A 13484-nucleotide genomic window follows, 5' to 3' on the forward strand; every position below is an offset into this window, starting at 1 on the left:
AACTTTGCATTTATACGTGGATTTTTTCTAAAGAGCAAGTTCCGAACACATATTAATATGAAATGGAAACAACAATAATTGTACAAATAAGAAATAGGGCACTGGACACTTCTCTCCTCCAAAGGCCTTACAGTACTCTTTTCAAAAGATGGGACGACAATATTGTGTGTTAACTACTTCCCCAGTTTATCAGCAGTAGTGAGTAGCAACAAAAACTCTACGTCTTGACCCACGTTCTGAAGGAGCACTGCAAGAAGCATTGCCCATGCATACATACGGTGGCGGCGCCAAGCTTCCGGTCGAAGAGGTACGCAGGTGGCCAGGCGCGGTACTCTGCTCTGCGTGGGGGTTGGGACCTGGATACAGTCGCTGCACTGAGCTTGATATTTTAGCAACAAATATGACAAAGAACTCGATGTGTTGTGAGATTCTTTTAGACAAATACGAACCACACACGAGTATTACTAACCAGAGGGGCATCCTGTATTAGTCTGAAATAAGCTATCAAATACACAAAGCCTAGAAGATCTTGATCTGAGTGCTTTCAATGTCCTTTCAATGAATGAATTTGTAAATTCTGAGTAACTACATATGATGCAGATAAACTCTTACGAAGACAATAAAGAATATGCTGAGCATTAAAAGGAGAAACTTGTAGTGTTGGAGAAACTATGTAGAATATCCGTGAGGAAGGAATATTCCGATCAATTTCATAAGAATATCCAAGTGATTGCTATTTATTATTACGTTCAACTACTTATAAAAAATTAATTACAGTAAAACCTCGTTAATGCAAAGTCGTTGGGACGCAAAAATTGGTCTTCGAATTACGTGATTTCGAATTAAGCGCCAACTCTTAATTCAGAAATGCCAACCCTTGCCGCATCAAAAAATATTCTAAGACCTGTACTGCATGCAATTAACCTTGATTCAAAGTTTAAATCTTTGAAATGCCAGTGAAAAAAAATAATTTCCAAAATGTATCCAACAAAGTGCATTTACAGTATTCAAATTCACAATACAGTATTCACTTGGAAAATAACTCGCTGACAAACATAACCTCACGCAACGAAAGAAAACAAAAGCATAATTCAAAGACGAGGAGAAATCCAAGCTGGCTCCCGTGAGCAAGTCCTTTACTCATTGGATTACTGAACAGAATGCATTTTAGATGTCCTGTACTTGCACGGGAAGTACCCGAAGCCCTTAAAAGATCGTGGTTTATTGAACTTTCCTATGACGAGGGGAGAAAGTGTCTCACTTCCGTCTGCATTCGAATACAGTACAGTGACTCGTCTATCCTTGTATGATTTCCCACCAAGGTACTTATCTCGTAATTCAGAAATGCGAACCCTTGCCACGTTACAAAACCTTTCAAATGCTTTCAAAAAAATCTATTCCCAAAATGTATCCAACAACGTGCATTTATATTATTCAAATAATGCACTTGAATAAATCACTGGCAAACAATCTCACACATCGAAAGAAAAAAAAAAAAGAAGAATGCACGGTTCAAAGACAAGGACAAATTATGCTGGCTCCTTTGTGGAAGTTCTTTATTCATTGTATTACTGTACTGATTGCAGTTTAGATGTCCTGTACTTGCATGGAAAGTGCCCGATGCCCTTAAAACATCATGGTTTATTGCACTTCCCTATGACGAGGGGAAGAAGTGTCTCGCTTCCGTGTGCATTGCAATACAGTGCAATGACCTCCCATGTACGATTTACCGGCTTTTACTTCCCTCCTATAAAATCATAAGTCTGTTTGGGCTCGAAAAAGAAAAAAAAAGAGCAGTTACTTCGGCATTGACAATATTCGTTGCGTACGAATTGATCATATGAGCCGTGCTTTTTTGCCAACTGTCGGCATCGCCGGTGTTCGCGGATTCTGCTTCTCAGCACACTGCCTGCTGAGTGATATTATGGTGTTCCTTAAAACGCAAAAGCAAATGTAGACACACCGAAGTGAGTGAAAATACTGAAATCTACCCCCGCACATTCCGGAATACGTGTTCTATCATGACGTGGATAAATTTCGAATTTAAATTACTCTGAAAAAAAAAAAAAAAAAAAAAAAAAAAAATGGGCAGTTTGAATTAAAAGTCTGAATTTCACTAATGGGACCAACATTATTCTTCAAATTACGAATTAAACAATTTAAATAACATGCAAAACCGTACCTCACGTTTCCGGGAACGACAGCTTCTTTGAATTAACCAATTTTGAATTATCGAGGTTCTACTGTATATCTTTTTTTTAAATGTTCTTTTATTTACTATAATTTCTGTAATGTTTATCATTTCAAGTCGTTCTTTGTTATTACATAATTTATTTATGTAGGCATATATCCCAACTGCAATGAGCTCTTGGGTCAGTCAGTGGATCTTCACCTCGAAATGTCATCAGCCCCATTAACCTTTCAAAGTTATCTCAATCTTCCAGTTTATTTGTGCAAGTAGCCCAGTTTATAGCAGCCTGTTAGCAAATATACCCTGCCTGGTGAGGACAGTAAAATGCTGAGATACCAACTGCCATTAATTAGAGGGATTTGAAATCATCTTCGTCCTGCACCACTTGCATTTCTAATTCCACATCTCCGTTCTATAGGGAACATTGTCTCCTCATTAACTTGTGTCTTGAATTAAAAATTACAAGATACCAAATGTAAATTAAACTTTTAAATAGTTAAATATCCTAATCATAATCGCATTGCTTGGAAACCACAGATGCAGATATTCGGTTAGAAAATGAAACTAACATCCAAGCACATATAAATTATACTGATTAAAAAGAGACTGTACTAAATGTTCTATCTTTGTGAATTTTAGCCAGATTTACACCTAATTTGGTCAGAAAGTTAATTTAGTCTAAATTAGGAAACAATTCAAAATTTGGGTTAAACTGGGCAATTACATTTGGAATTACAGTTCCTTTTTAGAAAAATTTTTTTTATGTTCCTTGTGCACCAATATTTGAAGTTTAGTTGTCAAACCTAGGAAGATCAACTGTAGTATTATTATGTTTTGTCAAAACAACGTTTCTGTTAACTGGCAGCACTGCCTCTTAAAACAGCTTATTCTTCCATGCACTGACTCACGAATGCAACAACAGAGAGATTTGTTTGGAGGATTTTTAATTCTAGAAAACTTACTTTTGGGATTGAGTTAACACAAATAAGACTTCTGGTGTGTAGATGCAGATTTCAAAATGTTACTTGTAAACTCAACGTGGTCATGTTTAAAGCATCAAGATATTTTGTTTTGTGAGGCTGCCACACATTTAACTTCGTAAATATACTCACTGATTAAGAATATTGAGCACCTACTAGGAGAGCAAGAAATGAAATGTAACTTCACGTGTTGAGAGATTTTGTGATTTTATTACAAAATCATGTGAAATATACAATGATGTTGGCAGTACGATCACTCTGCTGGTCCCTTACCCCCACCCTTGGGCCTGGATTCATGCAGTCATTCGGATAGGGTGTTGTATCCTCTCCTGAGGCAACACCTGTAAAAGGGACTCGCACTGGGACAGATCAGGAAATCTTGGTGGCCAAGGGACTACCTCAACATCATGCAGGAAGTTGCCGTGTCCTGCTCAAAGGTGGTACCAGGATACAGTCTCATAAGAGGTGACCCACGAGGACGCAGGATGTCCGTGATGTACCATCAAGCCGTCAAGAGTTCCCTGAATCACGAGAGGTGACTTAAGTCGTATCTGATGGCTCCCCACACCGGGAGTAACACTGGTGTGCCTCTCAGACACATCTCCCCCTGGCAATGTCATACTCGCAGACATTGGTCATCTGAAGTATAGCAGAACTGATGCGATGCCACTCGTCAAGCAGACCACTCTTCCCGGGTGTGGCAAGACTCCATATGCAGCCAAATATGTTGTCGTGTTAACGGCAGCATATGCATGGGACGACGACTGAGTAGTCCGGCAGCTGCTAGTATTCGACGAACGGTGTGGTGTGACACAGGGTCTTGTAATGAGTCCATTACTCATATCCGGATGGCAGGCGAAATATGTGAAAGGGTTACGATGAGCTTGGTTCACAATATGGCGATCCTCCCTCAATGGGGTCAGACTTGGTCGACTGGAACCGTGGCGACGCACGTGCTTTACCCCACGTTGGGCCACTGCCACATATGAATGCCTTGCATACCTGGGTATTGTACGATTAGATCAGCTGGTCATATGAACCCGCAATGAGGCCCCTTTCAAAATCTGTCAAATGCACACGATCCTTCACAGTGTTCACAAAACATCTTATATAACCGATGAGACCTACACAGTCCCGTGATAAACACTAACGCACACTGATGGCCGTTCTAGCTGTTACAGATCATTGCAACTCACCTACACCCACGATGGTATGCATGTATACGAAATCCAACATCGGATCACTCCTTCCAGGTGCTCAACTTCCTTTGTCATTGAGTGTAGTTTGTTTAAGCAAGTCCTCCCATGTCGACTGTTAACGTTACGCCGGAAAGAAGGTAATAAAATTACTCTATAATTTGGATTCAGGAAGCGAGTTAAGGGATTCTAACAATTAGTAGAAAATGCTTCTACTGAAAGTGAAACTGAAGAAGAATGTGGTGTTGAAGATGATGTATGCTGGTGGTGTTGAATGGTGTAATGTAGATGCAGCACCTAATATTCTCCTGTTGCCAAACCAAGAAGCACAATGAACAAACCTACAAAGTCTGGCAATTTTCTGATAAGATTCCATGTTATTTTGTGGGCAGAATGCCGGCAAACAGGTGTAGTAGCAAGCACGTTCTATTTGGCAGCGAGTGTGCAGGTGTAATTTACATCTCAGCGGCTGTTCATGCAAGAAAGGTACCACCACGTGTCGCAAAGTTTGGAGGGTCTACTACTAGTACCTAAATCTCATGCCTAGTCTTTTTGGCCATTTTGTGCTCAAAATCTCAGTACGGCCCCTCTAACATTCTTTGAATACATCAAACCAATAAACAGTTACTGAGTTTCCTATCAAAAATGTGTGATATTGGAAGTCTTACATTAGTGATTGTACATGAAATATTTGTGAACATGTATAAGAGCACACAATGCGGTGACCGAGCCGGTGTCAGTACGACTACATTAAAGCACATATAAGAGTGTAAGGAGAAGATGCAGAGAAAGGGAGTGTAAGAAGAACATACCTCAGGTCGTCGTGGAGGAGGCTTAAATAAAAAACAGAGAAAGAAAACACAGAATTAGGTGCGCAGCAACTAAAATAGAAGAAATAAACAGGACTTCTGCTGGAGAAAGGAAGGTTGAGTGAAGGTATGAGAAAAGGGCAGGAGATTTATTTCCTAGAGGAAGTAATATTGAGTTTTAAAATTCACACTAATATATATCACTTCTTCCATAGCTCACACAGCTGAAAACTACTCATTTTTGTGTGAATTTTTGTTAGAGTGTTGCCCTGCAAAAAGGACCCTACTTGATTTTAGAGTTGTAACAGGATAAACACAATGACAGGTCAAAGTGGGAAGAGGAGATGACAGCAATCGCCACACCTCCAAATAGAAGGGCTCTCTTGATTTAAGGTATGGATCAACTCTCCAGCAGAAGGCACAACATATTTTGAAAAGTTAAGCAGAAAGCACATGCAGTTAATGGGGAGCCAAGAACACAAAGCTGCATGCAACACAACATCAACATGAACAAAATAGAATTTAAAAATACAAGTTTTTTCAGTTTCTCAATAACACTGGTTTCATTACTGTCATTCACCAGTTAATTTCCATTCCAGAGTAAGTCTGAATACATTAGCTAGCAGACTTACACGACTTGAAATTTTGATCATGACCATAGAAGCTCCAAGTTTCAAAGTCCCACATGCATTGACTGCCTACCACATTCCCGCAGAATAAGTAATGGAAGAAGGTGCTTGATGAAGATACAAAAAACAACTGGGAACTGATCATTCAGGAAGAAAGAGATGATTAAAATTATAAATTGAATACATTCATTCAGTATTAGACAAGGCCAGGTGGTGGTGGTGATTATTGTTTTAAGAGGAAGTACAACTAGGGAACCATCCTCTATTAGACAAGGGCAGAAAAACATTGATAGCAGAAGCAGAAATACTGGACATATTCGAAAACTCTGCAAATATTTTCTGAAAAGTTGACCCCAAAAGATTAGGCTTTTAGAAGAAAACTAGCATCGCTCAATGCTTCTGGGTAATTACACAGAAAAGGGTTTATATTTCTTGTAAATACTTACACCAAACATTAAAAAATTAGAATGCCTCCTCCTAGGGTGTCCCGACTATATGCGTTCAAATATAAAGATGAAACTGCTGGTCTAACTGGACCTTTGTTTTAGCAATCAACAAAAGACAATGATCGAGAAAGAGATCCCAGAAGATTGTCAATGACACCTACTTATTACAAGAAAAGGAGATAAGAAGGTATGTAACAATATACAGGCATCACAATCACTTTCAAAGTTTCTTAAAGCAGAAATAAGACTTAAGAAGAAAAAAAAAAAAAAAAAAATGAAATTGAACTTCAATATCAACAACAGAACCCATCTTCATTATTAGATAAAACATGGGAAGACCCCTTGAGGTACCAATATGCAAAAGATAAGACACGATCTGGGTAAAGTCTGCTATAGAAAGAAATAAAATTGGCGCAGGTCAGTTTGTAACAGAAACTGATATGTGATGGATGAAATGGTTTGAAACTATTAAACAAATGAAGAAAGAAGACCAAAACAAGGAAGAGAAGTTGAGAGAAACGAGTATTATGATGAATGAATGAACTTGGCTAAGAACCGTGAAGGAGGGATATTCGCCCACCCACTTTGTGGTGTTATTCCAATACAGAATACAAACAAGGAACATTAGAACATACAACAAAGCATTATTTCAACTTCTCATTAGTGATAATGATAATGGCCCCAGAAGCTGACAAATATGCTATCTTTGGATGGGAAGACCGTGAATGTCTAATGCACACTTTCTTGCCATGTTTTTCACAACTAACAGTAATAAATTTATATTATAATGTATTATTTTTATATTTTCCTTTTGATAATATTTTCTAACTTTATATCAAGAACAAGAAGGATTGGAACAACCTGCAACACTCTGCACAAAAGCTATGGTTATACAAACTTAGCAATTTTTTTTAACATTGTGAGACAGAAAAGGAAATAATTTGTTAACAGGATATATTTACAAGGTATTTTTAAATGTAAGTGTTCAATTACCACAAAATCATGAAGGCTAACTAGAATTTGGAAAGTCTGCCGTTTCTATTTGCCATTGTCTCAGAAACCTTGGCCATGAATATATAAAATTAAAAACAGATACTTATGAAATAAAGACATTCAGGTGGATGCCGAGGATATCATGTACGCAGATAGAAGTCAAGCAATCATTCCTTCATTAATTTGCACACAACCATAAACTTAATCATACAAGGTAAAAATCAATGAACATCCAGACCAGTTAAAGACACTCACTAAGCACAAGATACATTAAGTGCAAAATATCCATGGGATTGATTTTTAATAAATTTTCACAATTCAATTTCTGCCAGGTGATTTAGAAACTTTTTAATATGTCACCATGCTCTTCTTAGAGCAAACGGAATCAACTAAATAAGAATAATGAACTGGCAAAAATACGTATATCATCCTGTTGGGATTATTTTCTCCTTCGTGTATGTCCCAAGGTCCTAATGTTTCACCACCTGCATTTTACTTAAATCTTATGCTTCTTCCTTTTCCAATATTTATCCTGCTTTCTCCTTATCTTGCTCTATCTGCAACAAGATTGAAGGTCTGTCAAGATGGCCCCTGAATGAGTCCTGATGCCTGCCTTGCTAATGAAACGGGGAAGCACAGACAAGTCGTTGGGAGCTAGGAGAGAGATCGTCTCTCTTCCCATACCGACCTGCCATTATGTTCGCCCCATGTGTTCCGTTCCTTGTCCCTATGTGACTTAATTAAGCAAGAAGAAAATTGTATTTGTCAGTTAAACAGAGCCAGTTTACTGTTCCCTCATGTTTCAGAAGTAATGGAGGGGCACACGATGCAAAATCTAGCAATAAATATTACCCCTGCGATTAGTTCCTGTATACAGGAAAATAAAACGGAACACAATGTCAGGTCCTATCTCTATGACATTCTGTTCCTCGCACCTATTTATACTCCACACTGCTTTACGTCTAAATTGACATATTGGTCGATTTTGGCTTTGTCTGGTAGTTATGCGCTGAAACATACACGTGCAGCCAGTCCCAAGATGCCATTCATATCGACTTATATCGGCAGAGTCCTATCTCGAGACCTAGTTGCCAACTCTTATATTTACATCCACCACGTGGTTAACCTATCTCGCTCAGCGTGTATGGTATTCGGTACAGTTAGCGATCCTTTGCATTTTTCTTCAGTATTGAGTGTTTTTCATATTAGTCTTTATCTCTTTAGTAGTGTACTAAGCGGTTTACTATTCCAGATGTGAAAAAACTGTTAGCCGAAGCCGTGGCAGTGCTGATGACTGGAGGAAAGTTGTGCGCCATATACAAAGAATAATGCGTGAGGCATGGGAAAATGAACAGCGCCGAAAGTTTAATCATATCTTAGGGAGCTGGTGATAGTGACAGTAATTCATTGTTGGAGGGATCCAGTGACTCAGATCAGTTGCCCATAATCTCTTACCTGTGCTAGCCCTTACTGGTGAGTGATGTGTTATTTTCTCATTCTCTTTTATTCTGAATAATATATTCTCTTTTTAGTGTTGAATGTTGTTAGTAAGTGTAGTTTTGTGAATTTGTTTTCAATCCAGATTCATCAACTTTTCTGAGAACGGCATTACATTTTACAAGGGCCGTTTGCCGCGATCGTATAGCATTAGCTGTAGCTTGCTGGCAACAGAGGAAAGGCGATGCCGATGTGTTTTGCGAAACATCAATTTAGAAGTAAATCCGTGCGGAGTATATATTCCAACTGCATCAACGTGCCTCAGCTGCGGATAAACGCCTTTGCGTAAGCCTCCTTGCCAATTTTGATCTTCCTTAAACTAGCAGCAGGCAGAGAAACTAGAACTGCCAAGTTTTAATTCATTTTGAAAATGAACACCACCAGAGATATTTATACTTCAAAAATCAATACTTCCTCTGCTGTGTTTGAACCCACAACCTTGCTGCCCAAAGAGATACTCTCTCAACAGAAGTAGTTTTTGCGTACAAAATCAGATGGTGTCAAAACGTCATTAGGCCTTAAAACCAAAGGAGGAACTAGTCTGACTTACGAGGGGGACCACAGCTTAGAAATGTTCTCTGTCATATTGTACAACTTGCTACTTTCCAAAAGTTAACACTGACGTTTCCAATCAAGGATTTATTATTTAATTCTTTATAACTATCTATTAGATTCTTCAGTCTGCCAAAACTAATTCTGAATAAATAAATGTATAAACTACCTGAAACCACACCCGGGTGAATGGAGTGGGACATTGATGATGATGAACTACCAGAAAAAAACAACGTATGATAACAGAATTATACCTGAAAACATGTCTTGTTCTTGCTCGCTTCCTCCACTCTGGCAAATTCTCTTACCATATGTTTTCATTCTTGGGTAGTTAATATATTTATTTACATAAAATTACTTTTGGCAAACTGAAGAGCCCAACAGTTATAAAATGAAGCGAGTCAAAATTGAAAAGACGTGGCTTCAGATATTACAAAAAATGAAAGAACGGGACTGTCTTTAACGAAAAGGACAAACTGCTTCAAAAACACGAAGGATATAGCCCACTTCCACTACATAAGCACTGCAAACATCTCACTTCAACCAGTTACAACCAAGCTTACGAATAGGCTAGTGTGTCAAGGACAAACTCTCCCCTCTACAACCATAGTTCTTACTGCATGGGCCAGTCTGGATGTAGAAGGTGTAGGATACAGAGAAAGATAAATATAAGAAATGCCTTGGAAAAGTGGTGTCTTTCATTTTAAATCTGCTCTCTCCTTATGTATGACTTTATAACGAGAGATAAGGAGGCTAATCTCGGGAACTACTCAGTCAATTTCAGTGATCCTTTCACCATAAGAAACATTATTTCTGGCCGACTTTCTTGGAGTGAATACAATGTATGAACTGTTAGTCTGTTAAAAATGGAAGTTTATTTAGAATTCTATTACCTACACACACAAAAAAAGTTGCTATCCATTTACTGTGTTTCTCTGTGTTCTGGTGCATGCTTTACACTACCAAAAAAAAAAAAAAAATGTAAGTATTGAGCATGCAGGATTTTGTACAACACTGTCCATATGAATTTTCTTCATTAACTCCAACAGTTCACCATAATTACCCGTTAAAAAAGTATTTTGAGCATACGACCCAGAGGTAATACAGCTGGTGGATTAGGGTGGAAAACATAATTGGCATCCATTAGCGATGCATTTAAAGACTTTTACACTCTGTGAGAGAAATTTTGTTAAGGCGGGACTCAATGAAAGAAAATATGGACCAATCCAAAGAAAATGTTTGTCTAGGACTTTCAAGTAATGTCCCACTAATTCATAAGAGAGATGAAACATAAGCTATTATTGGCCTAACAACATTGACTTCAATGTGGTACTGCCTCGTCGTGATGAAGCTTGGAAGAAGAATCGACTGTTAGGAGAAAAACTCTGGATGATATCAGATATCTTCATTGGGGTAATCACATAAATGGGATTGTAAATAAAGGGTACAGATCTCTGCACATGGTTATGAGGGTATTTAGGGGTTGTAGTAAGGATGTAAAGGAGAGTGCATATAAGTAGAGTATGGTTCCAGTGTATGGGACCCTCACCAGGATTACCTGATTCAAGAACTGGAAAACATCCAAAGAAAAGCAGCTCAACTTGTCCTGTGTGATTTCTGACAAAAGAGAGCATTATAAAAATGCTGCAAAGTTTGGGCTGGGAAGACTTGGGAGAAAGAAGACAAGCTGCTCGACTAAGTGGTATCGTTACATGTGATTAAAGCATTTTTGGTTCTATATTGATGATATTTGACTTTATATAATAACAATAAGTTATTTTATTATTTTATCCACCCAATCAATACATTAAATATAAACAATTAGGACCTTGTCCATATTAAATTATTCGTTGACATATTATTAGGAGTTAGGAATTGGAATAACTTCCGAAGGGAGATGTTCAATAAATTTCCAATTTCTTTGAAATCATTTAAAAACAGGCTAGGAAAACAACAGATAGGGAATCTGCCACCTGGGCGACTACCCTAAATGCAGATCAGTAGTGATTGATTGATGATGAGAAGAGGTCCTTGTCTCACACTAGCCTGTCATCCTCTCTATAACATAAAATTCACACACCACAAGAGAATACCATGCGGCTCACTTCCAAAGACAACCAACGCAGTACATGCACTCAACTCACCATGGGTTTGAAGATGTGCGAGTTCCGTTGTTGTTGCTGCTGTTGCTGTGACTGTTGTGATGAGGCATTGGCCGCCGGATGGCTCGAGTTGCCACCCGTTGGAGGAGTGGCAGGCTTCTGCTGGCGGTCTTCCCTTGGTGGAGGCGGCAGAGGTCGAGATGGTGGGTGCGGATCAGGCACCACTGAAACAAATATCGAGTTAAACCTCCAAGGAGATCTGAGAAATTTAAAGGCAGGATATTTAATGTCTTGCTCGTATAATATCCAAATAGTAACATCTACGCAGTTCAATACAAGACCTCATAATAAAAACTGTACAAGAGGATGATGAAAGCCTTTCTCTAAAGACCATTTCAAATGGAAACGACATCTGTTACTACCTATCACTTGTGTTTACCCTGCTTTCTTTCTCCCATTTTGATGAAGTGCACAGGTATATTTAATGTCTGGAGATTTCACCAAGCAAGAAGTTAATATAAAATATCCTAAATTACAAAGCAGTGCGTATTTTCCGCATTTAGATATTACTTTTTATTGCTTTACTGCCATCAGATGACCAACAGCAATCATATTTCACCACGTCACTGCATGTTTCTAGGGGATTAACAAGATCAAGTTGTCACTGTTGTAAACAGTTCGCTGAGCGACGTTGAGCTGGTAGAGATGATGGAAATGAGCAAAAAAATTGAAGTTCATGTGTAGAAATAAAAGGCCCCCTATTTCATGGATTAGACCCAAAGATAATGAAGACATCATTCCACGAGCTTCAGAAACAAATAGTACCAAGAGGTAGGAGACAAAACTTGATCATTACAACTTCCGCTGTGATCCATGTTACAAGAACATCTAGCATTCAAATCAAGTATTTGTCAAGTTGACATCATCGTAACTACATTTCTCAGTATCTCAAATTTGAGATTCTCACTTCTATTTGAAGGATTTAATCAAGATAAGGCAATACTGTAGACACCCAGGGTCTTGGAGAACGTAACATAAGAGGAGACAGACTTGTTCAGTTCTGTATGGAGCACAATCTGTTTATCTCTAACGCATTCTTCAAACTTCCTCCTCGGTGGCTTTACACATGGATATCACCTGCCGATAGCGACGAAAAGACCGTAAGAAATCAAATTGATTTAATTTTGGTAAAGCAACAACTAAAGAAATATGTGATATCCGTGAAGATGTCGCTGATGTAAATAGTAACCACAATACAGTTATAATGGACTTTAAAATGCTACGTTTCAGAAAAATTAAAAGAAATGTTAAACCATCCAAGCATATATGAAGCATGTTTTTTTAAGTAAGTACCGTTTTGATATTCCGCCGATGCAGCGCTGCGGTCGGCATTCTGTGCATGCGCGCTGTGTACCTGCATCTATTAGCAAGGCTGAGACGCCATTGCGGCAATAGTCGCCCTTGTGTACGTTTGTTGGCAAGCATTTGAAATGGCCTCGCCGATCGAGAATCCCGCCGACTGTGAAGTCCGGTCTGTTATTCATTTTCTGAGTGCAAAAGGTTTGAAAGCTATCGATATTCGTCGTGAGATCTGTGCAGCTTACGGACCTAACATTATGAGCGATGGAATGGTTAGGAAATGGGTTCGTGCATTTAAAGGTGGCCGCAAAGATGTGCATGATGAAGAACGGAGTGGGCGACCTTCAGTCATTAGTGAAGATTTGGTGCAGGCAGTTGACCAAGCAGTGAGAGAAAACAGACGCTTTACGATTACATCATTATCCGACGTGTTATCTCATGTGTCAGAACAAAAGGCGCGGCATGCTCAGTAAGGGCGTCATTTTGCTTCATGACAATGCACGCCCAGATTCGGGTCATTGAACTCAAGACCTCATCACATCATTTCGCTGGGAACAACTCTATCACCCTCCATACAGTCCCGATCTTGCGCCTAGCGATTACCACTTGTTCCTGCATTTGAAGAAACATATGGCCGGCAAACGCCACGACGACGATGATGGTGTCAAGATGGCTGTGTTGCAGTGGCTGACAAATCAGGCGGCCAACTTCTATGAGGATGGTATTCAAA

The 13484-nt window shown here is 38.9% G+C and overlaps 1 protein-coding gene across 10 annotated transcripts in view; it reads right to left on the reverse strand.

Moving 5' to 3' along the window:
• Positions 1 to 13484, reverse strand: part of msn (serine/threonine-protein kinase msn) — a 225024-nt gene that overhangs the window by 119373 nt on the left and 92167 nt on the right. For 8 of the 10 annotated variants that reach the window (XM_067158046.2, XM_067158039.2, XM_067158041.2 and 5 more), the window contains exons 11-12: positions 11438 to 11619; positions 5180 to 5200 (exon numbers count right to left, since the gene is read on the reverse strand). In XM_067158046.2, the coding sequence (XP_067014147.1) occupies positions 5180 to 5200; positions 11438 to 11619 (203 nt within the window). The remainder of the gene's footprint in view (positions 1 to 5179; positions 5201 to 11437; positions 11620 to 13484) is intronic. The other 2 variants (XM_067158047.2, XM_067158042.2) reach the window with 1 other exon arrangement.

Source organism: Anabrus simplex, chromosome 14, assembly GCF_040414725.1.
Source record: "Anabrus simplex isolate iqAnaSimp1 chromosome 14, ASM4041472v1, whole genome shotgun sequence".
In the NCBI taxonomy this organism is placed as follows: domain Eukaryota; kingdom Metazoa; phylum Arthropoda; class Insecta; order Orthoptera; family Tettigoniidae; genus Anabrus; species Anabrus simplex.